General features: G+C 29.1%; 1 protein-coding gene across 1 annotated transcript in view; it reads right to left on the reverse strand.

The window, feature by feature from the left end:
* The window catches only part of LOC117181607, a 327,912-nt gene that overhangs the window by 70,941 nt on the left and 234,212 nt on the right, over nucleotides 1-22,759 (reverse strand). Inside the window, exons 8-13 of the mRNA XM_033374469.1 lie at nucleotides 16,421-16,468; nucleotides 9,381-9,583; nucleotides 5,238-5,436; nucleotides 2,257-2,355; nucleotides 1,842-1,981; nucleotides 1,555-1,627 (exon numbers count right to left, since the gene is read on the reverse strand). Coding sequence (XP_033230360.1) covers nucleotides 1,555-1,627; nucleotides 1,842-1,981; nucleotides 2,257-2,355; nucleotides 5,238-5,436; nucleotides 9,381-9,583; nucleotides 16,421-16,468 — 762 coding nt within the window. The remainder of the gene's footprint in view (nucleotides 1-1,554; nucleotides 1,628-1,841; nucleotides 1,982-2,256; nucleotides 2,356-5,237; nucleotides 5,437-9,380; nucleotides 9,584-16,420; nucleotides 16,469-22,759) is intronic.

Here is a 22,759-nt window from a genome sequence, read left to right on the forward strand (position 1 = left end):
CGAAAATTGTAAATCTTGTACAAATTCTAATTATTTTTGTTTAAAAATACTAATATTCGACGTAAAAAAGGCAATCTAATGTTCTTAAAAAAATTGTGCATATTCTTTAACATCTAATGATTATAATTAAGATTTCCATTTCATACGAAGAGCACTGTTACAAATCGGAATTGTTCAAGATTGTATTTTTTATTATTTGAAGCAAAAATTGTCGAATTCAGATCTAATTATTTTTGTTTCCAAATATAAATTTCAGATGAAATACACCAACGGAACCAAAATTTGTTAAAAAATTGTTAATGTTTTTTGAAATCTAATAATTTTGTACTAAAAATTGTACGGTTGTTAGAAGTAAGAAGTAAGTTAGAAAGTGTTACTTCAAACTTAAGACAATTGAAGGTTTTTCAGAATTGTAAATCTTCTTTGAAATATAACACAATTTTTGTTTAAAATGCCAATTCCCAGTGCAAAAGACATATTCAACCTAAAATTGTTCAAAATTGTACATTTTATGAAAAAGAGAAACGCTAAAACAACCTAAAATTTTTAGAAAATGTAACTCTTCTTCGAAACTTTATGATTCTGAATTACTGGAACAGTAGAGTTGTAGGCAATGCAGTAGCACAAAAAAGCCATGATTGACTAAAAATTAACAAATTGAAAAAAATTCGTATTAAGTGACAGTAAAAAATTCTTTTTAAAAACTTATTGTTAAAATAATTATTTTTCGTAAGTTTTAAACTTTTTGTCCTAAAAAATGCTAATTATTTCTTTTATAAGTCGTGTCTAATAATATCATTTGAATTTTTCAAATAATAGAAATTTGTTTTTCCTAGAGCGGATTCTTGGGACAACTATCTTAAAATCGAAATCGTCAAAATAATTAGGAAATAAAAAGCATAATTAATTTTTCTTGCCAATCATTTCACGATGAAGTTTCAGTCAAGGTTATAGAATGAATTTACGATAAATTATTATAAATTTAATTCTTAGTCGAGAACTGATTGAAAAATGATAATTATGAGATCTTTGAAACATTATTAAATTGAATGAAATAGTATGCATTTCCAAATATTTTATTGATCACAAATTTCCCATGAATATTGATATTTGACTAAAAAAAGGCACTGACTAATATTGCGGAATTCGTCGTAAGGTTAGCCCTGAACGACCTTCCGAAGGGGTTTATAATAATTAAGTTGTTTAATTGGGGGCTTCTTATTCCACACAGTTAAAAAGTGATGTGGTACTAATTCGTTTTTGTTTTCATTTTTGATTCAATTTTTGTGTTATTTTATTTTTAAACAAAGTTTTGTAACACAAATTTATTAATGCTAAACTATAAAATAATATTATTAGGTTTAGAATAAGAACATCCTCTTGCCTCAATCAGATTATTTTTTGAGTGTTCCTACAATTAATAGCAAATTGCAATTATAATAGATTTTACACTTAATTTTTCTTGAAATGTTTTTATAATTACTTCAAAAAATATTAAATTTCTTAATTTGTTTTTCTTCCATTCTTTTTTGTATATTTCATTATATAACTGACCATTTTTTTCTGCGCGATGCAGCGAATCGTACATTTTTTTGTACCACTTTGCTTGATTGTCCTCTTTAACTTCCTGAAAGAAAAAATCTCTTATTCCTGCTCGTTATAAACGATCTGACGAAATTATATTTTTTCAATTAATTGATCTGAATCTTGATATGCTATCTACAGTTTTACCTGTATTAGCTTGTCTCATAATTTGTCTAATTAGTACATCCACTTAAAATAAATAATACAATTTAATTGAACAACACACATTTTTATATTGAAAACGAGAGATCACTTACTGATCTCAATACAACTGGAATTCCATCTCTGGTGGTGGGGCCAATGCCCTCAAATTGCCGAGGACCCAAATCAGCCATCTTCTTTGGTCGGAGGTATTCAGTTTCCGGTTCGCTCTCGTACTCCTTCTTCAAGGTATAGACTGAGCGAATGCGCATGAGTTTCAACATTGGGTTTCGAAATTAGGCGTAAAAACACTCGCGATTTACAGATCGAATAAATAAAACTCGTCTGAATGATGATTTGAAAAAAATGTATCAAAGTCGAAACGGTATCGAAACATCATATAATACTAGATGACAAACCTGAATATACCTTTTCCGCGACTTTGATATACGAACTTACTATCTACAAATGCTATCAGATTTAAATTACTTTAATGGATTAAGTTAAAATGGATCTTGATTAGATACTCACTAATTTCTCCCGGACTGATTAAAGGCTTCTCGTCGTTTCTAATACGTGTCGGACTCTGGCTCTCCTCTAGGTACGCAGCGCCTTTTGGTAATTGTCCTTCTGCAATTAACAAAAAATTAAAATGATATATTTAAAAATTTTCAGATGAAGGGACGCGACCGTATGAAAAACCTGTTTTCTCAGATATACATGGCACTTTTGTTGGATGAAACAAGTTTTTGTTTATTAAAAAAGTATTTGATTAATCCAACAATATTTTTTGGTTGAATAAACCAAATATTCCATTTATCGAAGGATAACTTTAAAACAACTAACAAATTTAGTTTAATCAAATGAAACATTTTTTCGAAAAACTACAAAATTTAGTTTGGTCAACTAGATTTACAATTTTTGTTTATATAATAACCACATTCTACGGTTCAACCAGCAAACATTTTGTTGGTTCAACCGAATCTTTTTCTGAGCGTAAGATGGTTTTGCGTTTGCGAATCACTAAAAAACATTTGTGAGACAATTTAGTAGAAAATTCAAATATTTGAGTAAAAATTCATATATTTTGTTGCAAAATTGCCTTTTTTATTAGGCAATTATTCCTCTTGGTTACAAATTTCTCTATTTGGTTGAAAATGGATGTACTTTACTTAGGATTCATCTTTTTTGGTAGAAATTTAATCTTTTTAGTTGAAACTTCATCTGTTTGGTTGAAAATTCAACTGTTTTGTAGGAATCTCGTCTTTTTGGCTTGGGAATTCGACCTATTTTATGAATTTTTCTTACTTAATTGACTGAAAAATATTTCTATGTTGAAAATTTTTTCTTTTAAATTTCAAAACCATCTCTTTTGGCAGAAATTTAATCTTTTTTGGTAAGCCTTCAAACTTTTAGTTAAAAATGAATTTGTTCTGATTGACGATTCAACTAATTCGTTGAAAATTTGTATTTTTGGTTCAATTCAATTGTTTTGGATTTTAAATGAAAATTTTTTCTTGGTTAAAATATCAGATATAACATTGCTTGTTGAGAATTCTTTTTTTATGGTTGAAAATTCAAATATGCTTACTTGAAAGCTGAACTACTTTGTTAGTTCATAAGAAACAGTAAGATTTCATACCCACCCCCAATCAACTTGCGTAATGTTTTCATGACCCCTAAATAAATTCACGAAAAAACTCTCTTTTACTAAAATTACATAAAATAGGAGGGGGTAGGGGGAGGGTCAAAACCTACGGAACCTAAAAAAGGGGGGTACATCGTTCAAAATTTCAAAAAAAAAACTTTACGTGAATTTTTCGCGGCCTCTGAGATAAAAAAAAATTCGAAAATAAAAAAATAAAAATATTAATGAAGATGAATTGTTTATTGATTTATGTCAATTAATATATTTAATAGAGACTATTGTCAAAGTCTAGAAAATGTCAAGAGACTAGAGTATACAGAAAGTCTTACTCATAGAATTAGTAAGAAAGAGGTTCAGGACTATCTTGACAAAAATTGCTGTATCTACTGAACGTGTTTTAGAAATATAATGATTATTTAGTAGTGACAGTGATAGTTTTCTCTCAAATATTTTAAAATATTTTCAGTTATAAATGATTCTATCAATGAAAAATTATTTTAAAGAAGGCGACACTTTTTAGATATTCTGAAAAATACAATCGAAATTCACATTAACTATTACCTTTCTGGTAGAATTAAATGCCATTTATGTTATAGGGAATTTTCAGGCAAAATTTTCATTTTAACTCTGCTAATGTACTTTGAAACATTTTTATTTTTTATTCACTCTTATAATGCAAATTTTTAAGGTATGTAAAAATATTTACGAATTATTTAAGACAAGGCACTAAAGGTGATTTATTCTTGAGAAAATTGCGCATTTATAATGGACCAAAAGTTCCTAATCTTTTCTTGCATACTAATTTTAATAAGATAACTAACTGAGCAGACAAAATTTGCATTTACTTTCCAGAAAAGACCAATTATTATTTTTTGTATGAATGTTTACAGGGACTTCTAGAAAGTAGAAAGAGGGACGAAAGAAGCGTTTTCAATGGAGTGTTTGTATAAATCTGTTTTAAAAGCAAGAAAAACATGTATCACGCAAAAAATATACCAAGTCCAATCAAATAAAGTTGTGAAATCAAAGTTGGTCAAGTAAAATGAACAAAATAATATTTAACATTTATTAAATACGAGTATTGTAAAATAAAATTTCCAAATGCTGTTTTAGAGTTTATATTCGAGTTTAAATTTGAGACGAAAATGAAAATATTTATAAAGAAGATTTTGAAATTATGAGAACTTGGCTTGATTGAATGTATTAAAGAGTCAGTGATTTTGATATATCTCTCCATTTTAAATAGCACTAACCTTATCCATAATTTCGTTTATCGAAATGACTGACTCTTTAATACATTTATTAAATTAAAATAAAAAAATTTTCTTGATAAATATTTTTTATAATTTTTCTTCTCAAATCTGAAATCTAATCCATTATATAAAAAATTTATTTTCCAAATCTCGTAATCAATAATTATTAATTACAGTGAAGCACTTTCATAGCCCTTCCTTCTACAGCCCTTCCGAGAATGGACGCCGCGCAACCGGTAAGTTTAACAGGAGCTGCGCGGGGTGTGCGGGTCTGCGGTTGTCACGCAGGCGAGCACTTAAGCGTGAACAAACAAAAGCGAAGCGGGCTATAATGAGTTAGTTCCCACCCACCGTCAGCCCTAAAATCGGTGCTCTAGAAGAGTTTCACTGTTCTATTCTTTCATTTTATTTGGCCAACGTTGATTTCACGACTTCATTTAAATATACTTGGTCTCGTTTTTCCATCGTAAATAACTTTTGTTGGAATCTACTTATCTGTAAACCAGAAAATAATTTAACAAACATGTTCATTAAATTCTGAATTTATATTTAAATTTGTAAAATATGTTAGTAAAATTACATTTTGTCTATTGTGAAACTTAAACACGTACCTCTGGCTTTCTGTAGAAGCGTGATTGTAGGATTTTGCGCCCGGGGTAAACGAGGTGTACCAGCGAGGGTGTTCAACCCCTGAGAAGGAGCAGAGTGTGAGTTGACGATGCGAGATGTGATATTTTGCGAAAGAACATTTGAGGCCTCCCTTTTTTGTTCTTCGCTTTGCCAAGGTGGAGGTGATTCGTCTTGTGATGTCTACAATACGATTTTAAGATTAGAATTTGTATCAATACAAATTTATATATATATATATATATATTAGTCATGACAAATTTCGAGTAACAACTAGAAATTAAAAGTGTACTAAAGGGTATAAAGTTATAAAGTATAACTGAATTACTCTATAATAGAGCGTATCGAAAAAACAATAAATTTCTTTTTTTTGCAGTTCTAACAGGGACAAAAACTAACTTTTGAGAGTCAAAACACTTCTCTAAAGTTTCATACAAAAAAAATTTGGTAGTGTCTCGGCCTCGTAAATATAGAAAAAAAAACACTAAAAGCGATACTCATTGACATATTTTCACCACACATAAAAGACCTTGAAATTTGTATTGAGGTCTTAAAAAATGGACTTTTTCGGTATTTTTAGATTTATATTAAATTTATCGGCTACTTGACCACTAACTGTGTGATATACAGCTGTGTGCAAAAGTTTCTGGGAAAACAAAATTAGTTAATATTCAAAGTTTTATATCTCCGTGAAAAATTTATGCTATTAAAAATTCGGACGCGGTTTTAAATGTTAATCAACACTTTTCAAACACCGTCTATTTTGTCCAAAAAGATTAAAAATTGCGTTTTTAGCGTTAAAAAACAAAACTTTTTTTATCCCAAAAAACCGTCTTTAATTTTTGAAACCACCAGTCGGATTTGAAAAAAATAAAATGGAAAATTTGCGTATTTTTATACTATTTAAAATAGTTTGACATGATCTATTTTTATAGAGCCGTTCAGAAGTTATGACGTTTTTCCTTCAAAAAATCGCTTTCACTTTAAGTTTGATTATCTCCGAATTTATGCAGTGTAGAAAAAAAAGTCTAAACAGAACATTTTTTTGCTTTTTCAAGTGGAATAAGGATCTACTAAAAATATCATTTAGGAAAAAATGTTTGCTGTAGTACTGGTCAGTGCTGGTTTTAATATTCCCATATTCATAAAAAAATATTCATAGAAATTTATTTAAAATAATTCAATAGTGATAGTATTTAATCTAGTAATTGCTATATTTTTACATGAAAAATATAATTAATTATCAAAAAAATCTTTATTTGTGAAATATCATTATTTCGAGAATAATTTTATGTGTCCACTTTGACACATGGAATTGCTTAAGGCTCATCGTTTGATCAATGGAGTTAAGCAGTGCTTGGCTCGATTATATTCGGATAGGGGCCGCACTGTATTCAGTTATTAATGTTTGTTCTGCCCTGTTTCCTTTTTCTGGTAAATCAGTATAATGTCATTTTTTCATTGTTTTCTATAATATTTGCATGAAATATGGATTTTTGGCTTTTGGATTATATATGTACGTACATAATTATACATAATCTAAATAAAAAATCATTCTGGAAATTTCTTCATGTTAAAAATATTGATTTATATACTTCTACACGATTTATTACATTCGAACGAGAGTTATTATATATGTGACATGTTTCAGGTAATTTTCGCTTTGCATTGTAATAAATACTGTTTTCAGAAAATTAGTTAAAACTGTACCTGTAATTACCCACTGTACCATACGTCAAAAGATCTTTTTTTTTTAACAAACTGTGTCTAGTCGTCCCGGAAAATTGGCGGAACACATATTCACATATTTTGAAATTTTTGAATGGTTAGCCAAACTTATAAAAAATATAAACATAACTCATTTCGAATTTCTAGATAATGGAGGACTTTGTTTTAAATAAGTAAATATCACAAAATACAGTGTTTCAATTAATTTGATCAAAACTGAGTCAAACGATCAATTGAACTATGTAATTTATTTTTCTTGTTCCCAGGTGGAAATACACCACCGGCCCAGTACTGGCTTGTAATGCTTGGCGGTACTAGCGTGCCAACACTGGCACAGTACTGGCAAACCGCTGGCGTACGAAAATGCCGGAGTTAATTTTAAAAATGATAAAAAATTATTGAATTGTTTTAAAGACCATCCATTCATCATTATACGACTGAATATCGTCCAAATAGTATTTATAATTACAAAAATATAATTTTGAAACTATTTGTTTAATTTTAAAACCCACTATTTCTATAATCTAAAGATATAACAAAAAAGGTATTTAAAAACTAAATAATAAATGACTGCGAGTATTTTGTCAATACTTGTTAATGGCACTGCGTAGAATGAATGCTTATATTACATTTTTAAACATTATGTTACAAATAAAATTTCTAACGCTAAGGGCGACCACCCGAACCTATATATCTTTACCATCTAAATCTATCGCCTAACAGTCGGGAGTGCTAACCACTGCGCTACACCGACAAGATAAAACTTGGTGAAAAAGCCGTCCTCATACCCTACAGATCAGAAAAGTTAAAGTACCAAATTTTGAGTTCTGTTTTTCTAATTATTTATTATTATACGACGTTACGTGAATGTAGAATACACGAACTTCTAACAGGAATATCAATGAAATAATTATTAAATAAATAATTTAAATCGACTACAATTTTTCTCTGTGTAATATTTTATTTTTTCACGTTTTAGACCATTCTAAAAGTTCTGATAATAACATTTAATGAGCATTTAAAATTTATATCAACTGAACTTAGAAATTTTACCACGTTGCGCAGCCATTTTTTAATCACAAATTTTCCTTAAACCTTCGTGTAACGTTTTGGTTTTTAGGTGTTTCAGACTATTCTACAACGATTAAGACATACATCCAATGTAATTTTTTCTGAAAATTTAAAATTTTTCATGGAGGTGGAACTTAGAATATTTTCCTTAAAAAAGTAATAGAAAAAAAATGTTTTCACCTTAATTGTATAGTCAATTTCTCGACATTTCAAAACACTCTGACAACATTTGCAGACGTGTTTTTTTTAGTCTATTTTTGTACTACTGGCAGTGTCGCCCCGGCCGTGCAGCCAACGTTCTGCCAGTACTGGGCGAACCACCGGCTGTCTGTACTGGTGGGCAGTACTCTGTCAGTACTGCGCCGGTGGTGAACTCCGGCACACTACCGACATTTCCACCTTGGTTGTGGCTGATATTTTGTATGTAAATCTTTTAGCTCATAAAAGCACTACAAATTTTTTCTAAGATTCGAATGGGGGTTGGATTACGTATATATTCTTATATCTTGGATGAGGTCCTACAAAAGTACTAAGTATGAGACAAATTAGTACTAAACTATCTTTTCTGAACATTTTTGAAAATTCCAAACAGTTGCAAAAGTACTACAAAAGTGCAATTTTATTATTTATTTTTTTATTTTTAGAAGCGCTGATGAAACTTTTGTAGTACAAAAGTGACGTAAAAGGCCAACTTATTATTTTTTTAAATTTTAAGTAGGACTTATTTTAGGACAGTAATACCTCAAAATTTCCAGTTAATTTATCATTAATTTTTGCAAGCCCTGAAGAATAATGGGGAAAAATTACTTAAAAAATTCCATTTCAGTTTAGGGTATTTTCATATAAGTGCTGATGAGCTATATATTCTAAAAAACTACTGCTTCAGTAGAACTAACCAAAGAAGTTTGACATATGTCCCAGTTCACCAAGACTTATTTATGAAAAAAGTACCGGAAATGTCTTCCTTATTTTTATAGGACTTTTTTAGGTTAAAAGTAACGGGAAATTCCTCCTTAATTCTTTTTTTAATTTTACAAAGCCTAAATAAAGTTTGGAACAAAAGTAATAGAAAAGTTATATTTTATTTTTTTCCGAAATTTTATACTTTTGTCCTGCAAAGGACCTGTTGATGTTGAAGAACATCAGCACTTGTAAAAATGTTGAAAAAAAATTAGAACAGTCTTAGTGCTTGTGTTTCTAGTTAGACTTTTGGTAAGAAAAGTTGATGCTGAATTACCGAATTGTCTTATACCCTGTACTTAGGGCTATTTTGTCCGAGAACTCAATATGATCCCAATAGGACTTTTTTTACATAATAAATTCCTCACCTGCTTTATGGGTGGGTTTCTCCTGCCCAATATAGGACTTTCAAAGGGAACTGGACGGAATTCTTTTCTTTCAGGAACAGGACTTGGACCGGCACTTGATGGGGTCCAAACGGGAGGGATTCCAGAATCCTTTTCGTCCTTATTTCGATCTGATGACGGTTGTTTTAGCAGTGGCAGAGGTTCGTTTCCTGGTGACCAGACACCTGTTGATTTAAAACAAAACATTATTCAAAAATAATTTTTAATTTTCTTTCAAAATATACAAGAGAATCCGAATTCTAATTTGGATTATCAATACTTTATTTATAACCGTCTTGCTAGCAACAAAATTAGATATTGCAAAAGTATTTTTAAACTTGAAGGATTCTGTTATATAAAAATAATAATATTTTGAATAATAATGGATTAAACGCTCCACTGAATTTCATGCAGAAGCAGTTCATCGTTAAAGAATAAAACAAATTATAGCATTAGGTATTTGGCAAGGGCGGTAAATACCGTGAAAATAACCTACGATTGTTTTTTTAGTACCGAAAATTTAATTAAGGTCTTTGCTCTGTTATAATAAAACCAGACGCCAGAAACACGTGAATTTATAAATCGAGGGCCAAAACACTCATTTGAAATGAGAGGGCGTCTCTACTCTTGGCTCGCGAAGACGTATTACATAAAGAACTGTTATTTCCTGGGCGATTTCTTCGGCCAACTAAAACCCGGTAGCCAGCAAATAAATTTGTCGACATGCTGACAAATGAAAACCTCAACTCCAAAACTGTCTTATTGAAAGCTAAGCAGTTAATAGTTTATAATAGTAAAGACATCAACGACTTTAAGGAGATAAATTGTAGTACTTTAATACTCTGGAGAATCTAAATATCTTTTCAAATATAAATATTTTACGTTATTTTATAATAAATTCAAAACGTTAATCACCCTGTTTGATTACTGGATATTAATGGGCAAAGATAAATTATTGTATATTTTTCTTAAAATATAATTAGCATATTTTTTCTCGTTTTAATTTCGCTGTCAAGGTAAAAAAAGTGTGGCCCCGAACTTTTAGAGCCGTACAAGTCAAGCTTAGGAAATTACACTAATTACTGTGCATAAACGGCATTTGAAAAAAATGTTAGAATTTTCCGCACGTGGACTTAATATCTTTTGTGCCGACGAAAGTAAGGAAACGAGGACAAGTCAAACAAACAAGCCAGACTTTATTTTGAGAGATAAACCTGCCGAATTTTTATTTCTGTATTCTAGATTTACAAATTGTATATCACTTGTGACACTTTTTGATTTCTTTTATATTATATTTGAGTAAATATAATTTTGAAGAATTTGTAATTGATGAATTTTTGATGAATTTTGTAATTTAAAATATCGGAAAAAAACTTTTTAATATTAGAACTATAGGTCCATTTTTCTTGCAGGATGATTTTAACCGTTTTTTTAAATACGCCCAGAGGGAGCCCATTTTCTTTAAGATTTGTCGGAAAATTCTTACAGAAACACACACAAGGAAAAAAGTTAATAATTTTTTTAATTAAGCATCTGTTTATATTTTGACATGAAAGTGACCACATTTTACGATATCTGTCCAAATTTATATTCTGAAATTTCTACTGGTCATATCTGGAATAAGTTTGAATTATTTTGACGGGAACAAAATCTATGCAATGTCAATTTGCAAGGTAAATATAGCGTCAATTTTTATATTTAGCATCACTAAACTTTTAAAAGCATGAATGGGTCATAATGAGTAAAAATACGATACTTGTTTAATTTCAAGACTTTCTTGAATTTTGAAGTAAATGATTTGAAACCTTTTGTAAAATCTTTTTTATAGACTATTTTTTTTCTTTCAAAATCACGTAAACGTATTTTGAGGTTCTGATAAAGGATATAAGCTCAAAAACATTTGCAAATAACATTTGAAAGGTTAATTCGAAAAAATAGGTTTCAATTTGCCAAAAACAGCAATTATTATTAATTACAAAAAATTGTATTAGCATTTATAATTTGTCAAGGATGTTTCTTGAAACCATTTTTAATGCTTAATATTATAAAACTTTAAATAATGTAACTTTTATATATTAAAATTAATCAACAGTTAGTGAAATTCATTGAAATAATTCAAATCTATTAATATGTAAGATAAATTAACTCTTTGATCGATACACATTTTTTAATATATTCATTTCTTCTTATAATGTTTAATTTTCAAATTTCATTCAATGAAAAGAAATGTTTGTAACCAAAATTTTATTATTATTTTCATGTTTTTTCAGAAAAATTGCAAATTTGTTATTGTAAATATGTATAAACTGAGTATAAAGTGATTATAATTCGGTAAAAAAATCTAAAGTTTAAAGAAGATCAGTTACTGAAAAAAATGTATTTGATTATTTTCATGTTTTTTCCAAAATACAAACAATTTACTTCAAAATTCATTACATTCATCAAAGTAATCAATTTAAGGCCGTCATAGCATAACCATGTAAGTGCCACTTTTCTTAAAACACGTTTTATTAATTTGAAAGTGTTCTAAAATTCAACCGAACATTGTGCTGCAAACAAATTTAATTTTTCAATTGTGTAAATAATATATATTCAAACTGTTTGTTTAAAAGTTGAAAATTCGTCTTTTTTGGAAGAGAAATAATCTTCTTCGTAGAAAAGTCATATATTTCTGTTGATAATTGATGTTTTCGGGTTAAAAATTATACTGTTTTCTAGAAAATCCTTCTCTTGTGGAAAATCTTATTTATATTTAGTTTAAAAATAAAACTGGTTGAAAATAAATCCTCTTTGTTTGAGGATTCTAACAATTCGTCCTTCTCGAATGATTAGAATTCTGTTCGATTTAAAATAAAAATGTTTTTAACTGAAATATCTACTATTAATTTTAATTGAACATATCGATTTCGACTTGACATATCTGAAATGTTCAAAAATCTTTTTGAACTGTTTACCTAAAAATAGCTTGAAAAGGCCATAATTATAATACCAGTAACCTAAAAAAAATTGAAAAATTAACCTACGGATTAAATAGTTATTTGAAATTTGTATTTGTATTCAAAATTATTTTGACTCTCAAATAGAGAAACCACACACACGCGTAGCACGCCATTGATGATGCTAGTAATAAAAAAAAACATATTTTTAGAAAGTTATGTTTATAAACTCTTTTGAATCTATACATTTTTGTCTCTTAGTGTGAGTAAAATTGAAGAAGGCCACAGTGATTCATAAATAATGACATCTTTTTCTATTAGTTTGTAATCCGATTTACGAGTATAGTATCCGCAACACGTGTGCCCCTTGCCACAACAGGAATCAAGGGTGTCCCGTTTCGAGATACGTGTAAATTTAGAATATTAGAGAGTCGCATAATTGCAATTGCTTGGAGCTCATAAACGCCTCTAGAAAATAATATAGCAAACGTTTTCTGGAGTAATGCTTCTGCACTTTGCACACGACACTATCCCTATTTTCAGTGGTTAGAATGCTCAATGAGAAATTGTTTTTCGAGTATCAATTCCCTCCCTCGAGTATATTGTTCCAAATACATAAGTTATGTACCGCCGTTCCGCTAATTTTCAATTAAACATTTTACGCAGCAAAGCGTGGGAATTTAGAGGGTTCATTAATCGGATTAGTGCATCGAAGGCTATTTCATGAAACAATTGATTAAATGCCATACTTCATAGTGCCTTTTAATTACAATCTAATTTTAAATCAGTTTTTGAGTCTTTGCAAAATGTTGTTAAATTTACACTACTAAGTTTTTATCAAAAATAACTTTAGAAAACCGCCTGATTTTTTTCTCTATTATTTAACAATCCAAAGGGAACGAAAATAGTGATTTTAGAGATCAAGACTCACATTTATAGAGTAGATCAACTTTATAAGGAAAATTATGAATATTTGAGTTCTTTGCACAGTAAACCCCAGGAATAAATTTTATCTTTCAAAAAGATAAAAACGTTGCAGCACGTTTATCTAACGAAAGATAAAATTCATCTGAAAAAAGATAAAATTTATCTGAAAAAAGATCAAGTTTATATGACGTAAATATATTTTTTAACACAGGTTATATGTCATACGACTGCGTCTATTTTCAGAGAAAAAATGTCCTTCGTAAATTTAAAAATCCTCGCGGTATTCAATTTTAAATATTCTCACTTTATTGTACTAATTTTAAACCCAAAAATCACTCACCTACACTTACTGAATACACATTCTGCACTTTGGTTAGTTTATATCAAATAGTGTGTTTGTTCACAATTTCTGAAGTCTACATTTGGGTCGATAGAAAACTAAAGATTTCTTCAACAAAAGTGAAACAAAGTAAGAATATTAAAAATTGAATACCGCGAGGATTTTTAAATTTATAAAGGACATTTTTTCTGTGAAAATAGACGCAGCTGTCTGACATATAAGCTATGTCAAAAAAATATTTACGTCATATAAACTTTATCTTTTTTTCAGATAAATTTTTATCCTTTTTCCATATAAATTTTATCTTTCGTTAGATAAACGTGATGCAACGTCTTTATCTTTTTGAAAGATATTATATAATAAATTCAAAGCGCTTGGGCTAAAAATTGGAAAAGCGAATTGTCGTCGTTACTTAAGGCTGAGAACATTAGCTTTAAATAAATAAAATCATCTTCAAACGCATATTTTAAGAAGGTGGTTATTGACCATTTTCAATAAATAGTTGATTTCTCGTCAATTTTGTGTTAAATTTTGACCAGCTTTTACAGTTTCAACGAGTAAATATCGTAAGAATCGTTACAAATAATGAACAAAATTTTTCGCGCTCTGTTTAGTAGTGGATTTTCAATTTTCTTCTCAGTTTATCAGGAATCATTAAAAATGTAGTAATGAATTCACTAATACGAAAATTATAAGATGCACATTTCGCAAAATTTTGGACATTTTGCAAATAACGAATTAATTAACAATTATGGAAATATATCAAATGAACGGGAATTAATTATTTAACTTTTTGGAAATGGCTCTTATATATATTATCAAATTATATAACAATACATTGGATAATTTGATGTTCAAATGAAATTCGCTTTGAAAATCAAAAAAATTTTTAAACAAGAATATTTTCTTTTATAAAATTATTAAGCGAACTTTGAACCCGCAGGAATTTAATGTATATCAAGATAGTCCGAAAATTCGGCTTTAAATTTTTGATTATTAATCTCCTTCTCCTAATTTGTTCGTTTTCCAGAAAAAAATGATCATTTTTCCATATCGATCAACATGCCCCATGCCTCCGGGCGTTTGAAATTAATATTTGATTGTAAATGGAACGAGCTCGCAACAAAAACTGATAAAAAAAAAGGTATGTGTTAATAAATTTTTCTAAATTAAAGCTCAGACACTTTTAAAGGAATGTTCAAGGTATAATTTCCACTTAACAAATTTGAATTTTCAAGCTCCCTTTCTGCCCCCTCTTATTGCTTTATGTGAAATTCGCGCAAAACAGGGTATTTGTTGATTTTTGTTAACATTGATATTTTTCTACGATAAGTGACACTTTTTCAAGTATTTTAAAACTATTTTAAAAATATTTAATCCATTTTTTCCCAGTGAATCATAAAAAATACTATTTTTAGGGATAAACAATGTATTTGAAAATATAGTGTAACAAATGATACATTTCGTTTACATACATAGATTGCAGTTGCTTAAACATGTTCTATTTGTATAATTTTTCTCATCAAATCATGAACAAAATTTCCCCCTTTTTAATCGTGAAAATGTATCATTTGTCTGAAATTAATGACGTAGTTAATGAATGTTAACAGTGAAGCTCTTACACTATACGTTGCTTATAATAAGTATTATCTTTTATCAACACAATCGATTTAGACAATAACGGTCCATAATATAACAACAACAAAATATTTGAAAAAATGATGAATGTTTAAAAAATTAAGGCATAAGTTTTGAGATAAGAAAATACAGGGAAATGAATTTTTTAGCAAATAAAAATTGTTTAAATAATGAACAAATGTCGCTTAAAACACATATTGCTCTCAATATTCGTTAATTGTGTAATTAATTCCAGAAAAGGAGAAACTTTACACGATTTACAAGGAGAACAATTGTTTAACAAATTTTAAATTATTTAAGTAATGACTAAATATGTTAAACATAAAATAGTACTCTGGACATTCATCAACTGTATTATTTATCCTGAAAAATCATAACTTTTCATGATTTTCAAGAGGGAAAACATATTGTAAGCAAATAATAATTGTTTTAAAAAATCGAAATTAGTTAGGCAATACCTGGAAACTTGTCAATTATCGAAAAAATAACAATCTTCAAATAATTCTGAAAAAATTCTAAATGCATGAATTTAACATTAAATTGCTATTTTGCATTTTTTGTTGTCATTTTCCGGGTACAATACAAAGAGTTTCTGGAGTCAAAATTAAAAATTATTTAGTAGAAATTATTTCTTGAACTTTTATTAAGTGGGTGTTTAACATAAATTTACAAAATGTTAACAACAAGTATGTCTTATTCCATGTTTTCAAAGACCGAACTTATCCAATTGGGACACGGTTTAATGTTGATCGAGAAAATTAGAGAATTTATTTTGCAAAAAACAAACAAATTGGAGGGGGGGGGGCGTTCGCCAAAAATCAAAAATCGAGTTTCAAAAGGTATAAATTTGGATCAACCTAACGTATAAATTTAAACACTCGCTGCAGAGAAGCGGATTAATCTAAAAAAATTGACACACATCATGCTAAACATTTTTTTCTTTAAGGTTATTGTTAGGACAAACAAACATTTTCTAGACGAATAAAATTGTGGATTAACATTAATAGAAATGTTTTGCTTATAAAAATTAAAATAAACATGAATTATATTTTATAAACGAATTTTTTTAAATAGAAACACATTTCTCTTTTTTAAACCCACTAAGTTATTCGGACTTTTATTTGACAGATTATGACACAAGGTTTGGAAAAAGTAACCATGGGGTTTCACATACGATTTACCTGGCTTCGCCGATGAAGCTTTGAAAGTCGGGGCAAACATGACGCTTTCTGAAAAAGCACCAAACAAACTGTTTTAACCTGTGGATCTCGCTGAAGGAGGCATTCTTTGCTTTTTCAGTTGTGTAGACTTCGAGTTTCTTCCCAAGTAGACAATATTAAGTTACGACAATGTTTAAGATTCCCTACAGCCAGGATGACTATTAATATGATGAGAATATTTGTAGAAATAAAATTCAAAATGATATCTTCACAACAACAAAATTTTAATTTTAATATGTTTAAATTAGTTGAATAATCTAAAGTTTGATGTGTCGAAAAATAAATAATTATATATTTCGAAAGTTTATTCAAGATCTGTTCAATAAAATTTGTTATCAAGTATCTAGAATATTGAAGCAATAAAAAATAAATATTTTATAATTATATATGTAAATTAGAAATGATTTTAAAAAACGTGAAAATCTGTCAAAGGAATCAAAAATTTAATTTTTGATCCGTCTCTCAATTGAAACTATTATTATTTCTAGTCACTAAAGACTTACCAGTGAATTTTTCACTGATTCAAATGAGAGCGAAATACTTTCAAATTCAAAAGTTTAAAATTGATTGAGATTTATATTAGAGACATAACGATTTGTACCATTGTCATATTACCAATCCAAAATTGGAATTCTAAATATTTAAATTACCATAACCAGGGACTAAGCAGCACATGTGGGGTAAAGAGGGACACTCGCTTTTCTTTCAAAAAAAGCAATAAAGATTTCGTGTGTCCCTCTTTCCTGGAACATCAATTCAAGAATATTAAAAAATATTGAGTTAATAACAACACATTAAAGACTGTTACATGATGGAATAGTAAAAGATGCTGAGACGGATTTTTTTTGCAGATTCCTATTTTGAATATATTGAAGACCTTTCTCTTCAATTTCCAGAACTAAATCTTAAATTGAGACAATGATTGGAATATGAAAAAAGTTAGTTTGACTAGTACATTTTTTGTTTTTACAAAAAAAATTTTGTTACTAATTCCGTTAAACATATGTTTCAAAATGCAGTATTTTTCGAACCAGCTCAATTGATTAAAAAAAAATGAAAAATGATACAAATGACAAAATAGTGGAAACTTCTCTAAAATCATTAAAAGTAGATTTTCTCAAAAATCTCTCTTAATTTTTTTTCAATGACTAGTAATACCGAAAAATCAAATTTTTGAAATTTTCTCAGAAACAACAAAAGGCATACAAAATGTTGAGATAAAATTTTGAATAACTAGAAAAGTAGGACCAAAAAGAATTCTGGCTCTTTTTTATCTTTGCACCGTTTACAAGAAAAAAACTATATTAAAACAAGCAAAAAATTCAAAAATGGTTGAGCGTCTCTAAAACAGATAGGATGCCTTTATTAAAGAAGCAACGGCTGTGAACAAAATATATGAAAAAAAAAGGAAACAGGTGAGGTTATCCAGAAATATTTTCGATTTTTTTCATCGAATTCGAGACCATTAGAAGAAGATATTCAGGAAACCCCGCCCCCTTTTCATTTTTTCCGACCATCCCCATTTCCAATCAGGCACGTTTAAAGTCGTCGAATATCTGCGTATTTGAATTTTGTACTTTGTTTTCAAAAATTTTGCCTTTCAGATCGCTCAACTTATTTAGAGATATTTATCGTTTCCTCCTGATTCTGATAGCATTAATCGTTTTTTTTTCTGCCGGGTAATTTTAAAAAAAAAATTGAAAATTAACAAAATGATGGCGGTTTTTCAGAAAATGTAAAAAGTCGCCTACATTTTTCTTGAAATTTTGCCAAATTTGAAATGGAATTGGTTTATAGTCCGTTTCTTAAAACCTTAAAGACTTACAAAATCTTAACATTCTTTTGAAGATAAGATCTCCTTGAAAGAGAAAAAGATTCCAGTGAAGGAAGAAGCTTGTCGACTTTTCACGAATGAACTGGGGAGAGTCTCAAAGACTTTTTGCATACGAGTAGGTGATAGTCTTTCCGGTTCATTAATACAGAAGTATGCCTGATGAGAGTCTACTCTTATGGTGACGAGAAAAAAAGAAAAGAAAAAGACGAAAAAGAAAGACAAGTAGAACAAGAAAAGAAGGTTAAGAAGAACCGTCGCCTCCACCATTGATACTGACAATGAGTCTCCACCTCTATTATGTGGTCTTGTTTTAAATACCTTCAAATTTTCTGCTTTTTACGTGAAAAAATTAAAAAATTAAATACAAAATAAACCTTTAATACTTTTTCCCTCTTGAAATATTTTCCATTATTTTTGAAAACAATAAAAATATCAATATGCGGTTTGTAGGCACTAAATATGAATATCTATTGTTTCCCCCGGGGATGAGGGATTCTCTTTATCCTTGGAGGTTCTCCGATTCATTTCAAGATATGTCGATACCATTTTTATTCCGCATTTGTATTCCATTTTTTTTATTCAGGCAGTGGAACACAAATAAAGTGAAAGAGCGATATTCTAGTATGGTAATAATTCAGAATATAAGGAAAATTTGTGTTTCTATGGATAATAGCGGTTTTTTTTAAATTGTTCGAGTCTTTTGTGCTGCAATTAGCCAAAGAAAGAATAGTTCTTTCTGTACTCAATTGTAAGAGGCTTAGAAAAAAAAGCGTCACGTTATTTTGAACACTTTTTACATCCTACCCATTCTTCGGTAAAGATTTTCACAAAATATTTAATAAATAATATAACAGACCAAAATCCAATGAAAACAAGGAAAATAGGATGATTTTTTATGTTTATAGGGTATTATTAGGAAAATTGATTCGCTTAAATTTGAAGAAAATGAATGTAGGTGCCATATAGAGTTCGATTCGAAATGCTCAAGATTTTATGATAAAATATATTGCATTTGGAGAAAATAGTTAAATTTGCAATAGAAGAATATTAATTTTTGACCAAAAGAGACAAATTTTCAATGAAGAAAGATGAGTTTACTATCAAATAGTTACACTTTTAAGCGAAACGAGTTTTCAAGGAAAAGGTCGAATTATTCAACAAAACAGAATTAACTTCAACCACAAACAGTTGCATTTTTAAGCAAAGAGTCGAATCTTTAAGCCAAGGAGATGAATTTTTCAGAGGACAGTTGAATTTTCAACAAAGAATTTTTGTAACAAAAATAGTAGACTTTCAATCCAAAAAGACGAATTTTAAACAAGATAGTTGATTTTTAAACAAAAAAGATTACTTTTCAACGAGAAATATAATATCTGATATTTCAACCAAGAAATGATTTTAATTTTAAATCAAAAATAGTCAAATTTAAAAAAAGAAATTATTTTCAAACCAAAAAGATAAATTTTGATCAAAGGAGTTTAATCTTCATCCAGTATTGCACAAAAAGCTTTCAAACGAAGTATATAAACACAAATCTGATTAAAAAATAACTTAAATTGAAAAAAGTTAATTGGTGTAACTTAATTTCACAAAAAGACTTAAATTCAGAGAAGGATATTTACAAAAACGAGCGCAATCCGCTCTTCAGAGACAGATATATAACTAAGGAAAAAAATTCAATTTTTGAAATTATAAAGGTGAACTTACTAGTAAACAGTTCAATTTTTAACCCAACAATATTAAATTTTACTCAAAAAAATATTTTTAACCAAATATTTAAATGCTCTACGAAAATAATAGAATTTTCAACCCAAAAAGGCGAATTTTCCATCAAGAAGTTTAATTTTCAGACCAAAAAAAATCAATTTGCAACATAAAATATAATTTTTGAAATTTCAACTAAGAAAAGTTTTTAATATTAAATAAAAGAAAATCGAATTTAATCAAAGAGATGAGTTCTCAACAATAAATGTAATAGTTGATATTGAAACAAGAAAATGTTGTATCAAAAAGATGCCTTTTCAGCAAAAAGTGTAATAGTTGACATTTCAAAAAGAAAATACTTGATTTTTATTAAAAGAATAGTTGAAGTTAATCAAAGAAGAAGAATTTTTAACCAAATAGTTTAATCCTTACCCAAAACAGTGTACACTTTAACCATTTAAAAAAAAAACCGTCAATTTTATATCAAACAGTTGAATTTTATAATAACAACTATTGTTAACCAAAAAGAAAAACGAATTTTTAACAAAATAGTTAAATTTTCAACGAAAGGGATGAATCTTCAACTAATAAATCGAATCTTGAACAAGTAGTTCAACTTTCAAACAAACAGTTAAATCTTCAATCAAGCAGATTAATTTACTACAAAAAAGACGATTTTACAAAGAGTTACATAAATATTCAACCAAATTCTTGAAATTTCAACTAAACATAATTAATTTCCAATTAAAAGAAAACAAAATATTTTCAACAAAATAATTAAATTTGTAAGCAAAGAGATGAATCTTCAAACTAATAAAATTATTTTGTAAGAAAGTAATTCAACTTTCAAACAAGCTGTTAAATGTTCGATCGAAAAGATTAATTTTCTACCAAAAAGGACACAGTTACCACAAAATACATCAATTTTCAACCAAATTATAGCAATTTTATCCAAAAACAGAATAGTTGCATTTTTAGTAAAAAAAATTTATTTTCAACAAAATTTTCACCTAGCTAGTAGACTTTTAATTCAAAAGAGGTGAATTTTGAACCAAAATATACCAGGCATCTTTTCAGTTAAAAAGAATTAATATTCAAGAAGAATTAGATAAATTTTCTTATTAGATTATATTAATTCAGTGCCTACGTGAGCGAAAAACAGGTAAAAGGTTTTTTTTCTTGGAAACAGTGGAAAAATAGGAATTCTTTCTAAAAAATGATAAAGAGGTGAATAGGGCAAAGAGCTTTCATTTAGATGCTTTACTTGTAAAATAAAATCACTCATTTGCATTTTTTCAAGCATTTCAAAAAATAGTTATTAACATGTGTATTTGCCATGTGTGACGTCATATTCTGCTTTAATCCCTCCTTCCCCTGCGTCGCAAATCGTCAGAAAATCTATCAACCCCCTGGTAGTGTGACGTAGTTTTGGAACGGCCCTTAAGTGGAAAAGTGAATTGAATTCCTATCGTGCTTTCGATGACTGAAAGGTAGGGCGTGACGAGCCACTTGTTGAAAAAACAATATTTGTAGAACGTCGAGCAAAATAACAACTTCTATCGTGGCCATTCAAAAATTCTCGAGGGGAAAACGTGAAGGTGTTCACGAAAATAGCAAATGCGATACTTCCTGCTGTGCACTCGCAGACGTCGCGTCGTTTACGAAAGAGTATCGTAAGCCTCTTACATAACGAAAAACGGATGTAAACCCCCGTTTATGTCATCATCCGATTTTTACAACCACAACTTGCGAGATTTCAAACTAAAAAATAATTCATTTATTTAGAAAGTGAAAAAATTAGTTTGTCTAGAAATATTCATTTATGTAAAAAGGTAAACAAGTGCAACAACTCGTTAAGTTTAGGGAGGACAGACAAAAAGACCGATAAATTCCTGTTACCTAAAAATTCGGAACAATAAATAAAATAGGATTTAAATAGTTATATAATTATTTAAGACTGGATTAAAATCCATTATCAAATAATTTAAATATATATTGGTTGGGCGTTCTTGATTCTTATAGTCCGATGTGAGAGATTCGTTACAACCTGTTGGACGAGGGGTTGCGATCTGAAAGAGTATCCATAGAGTATTGCCTACAATGTTGAACATTAGCACTCACTTTTTTCCACCATGGCCACTTTCACTTTTTTTTGCGATTTTCTTAAACCCTTTCTCCCTGTGACCGTTACTTTCGGATACTAGAAACTAGAGCATCACACCTCGAGCACGATGTGCGTGCAAACGGCGGCGGAGAACTGAAGCGTCGGGACGCACAAAGCTACACGACGCCGTCTCTGTTTGCGTTTACGTCGACGTAAAGGGAGAGAAGAGACCAGGGCAACTTTAACCCGTGCTGTACCGGCAGGAATAGTACACGACGCATACGCTACTCATAAATGGAGTATGTTGTCTTCTGTTTATTCAGAACAAGATCCGAAGACATTTCTCGCTAAAAGGGAGCAAAAACTATGGTTTTGAGTTCATTAGGAATTTCAGGGTAAATTTGATTCTAGATTGAAAGAAATACGCTACTACTGATACTTTGAAAAGTGATTACTCCTTCAAAAAAGGAAAAAAACTTTTTAAAAAACAGTCAAATACCTCATGAGCTTCTACCTTGAATGACCCCTATTATAAATATTTTTGATAATTTGAAGAGAATATATCACGTGAGAAGTATTTAGAAAAAAACAGGAGAATTTCTTGAGTTTATACACCGACTTCAACCCCTGATATGACCTAGAAGAGTTTTGCAACAAT

Source organism: Belonocnema kinseyi, chromosome 10, assembly GCF_010883055.1.
Source record: "Belonocnema kinseyi isolate 2016_QV_RU_SX_M_011 chromosome 10, B_treatae_v1, whole genome shotgun sequence".
Taxonomy (NCBI): domain Eukaryota; kingdom Metazoa; phylum Arthropoda; class Insecta; order Hymenoptera; family Cynipidae; genus Belonocnema; species Belonocnema kinseyi.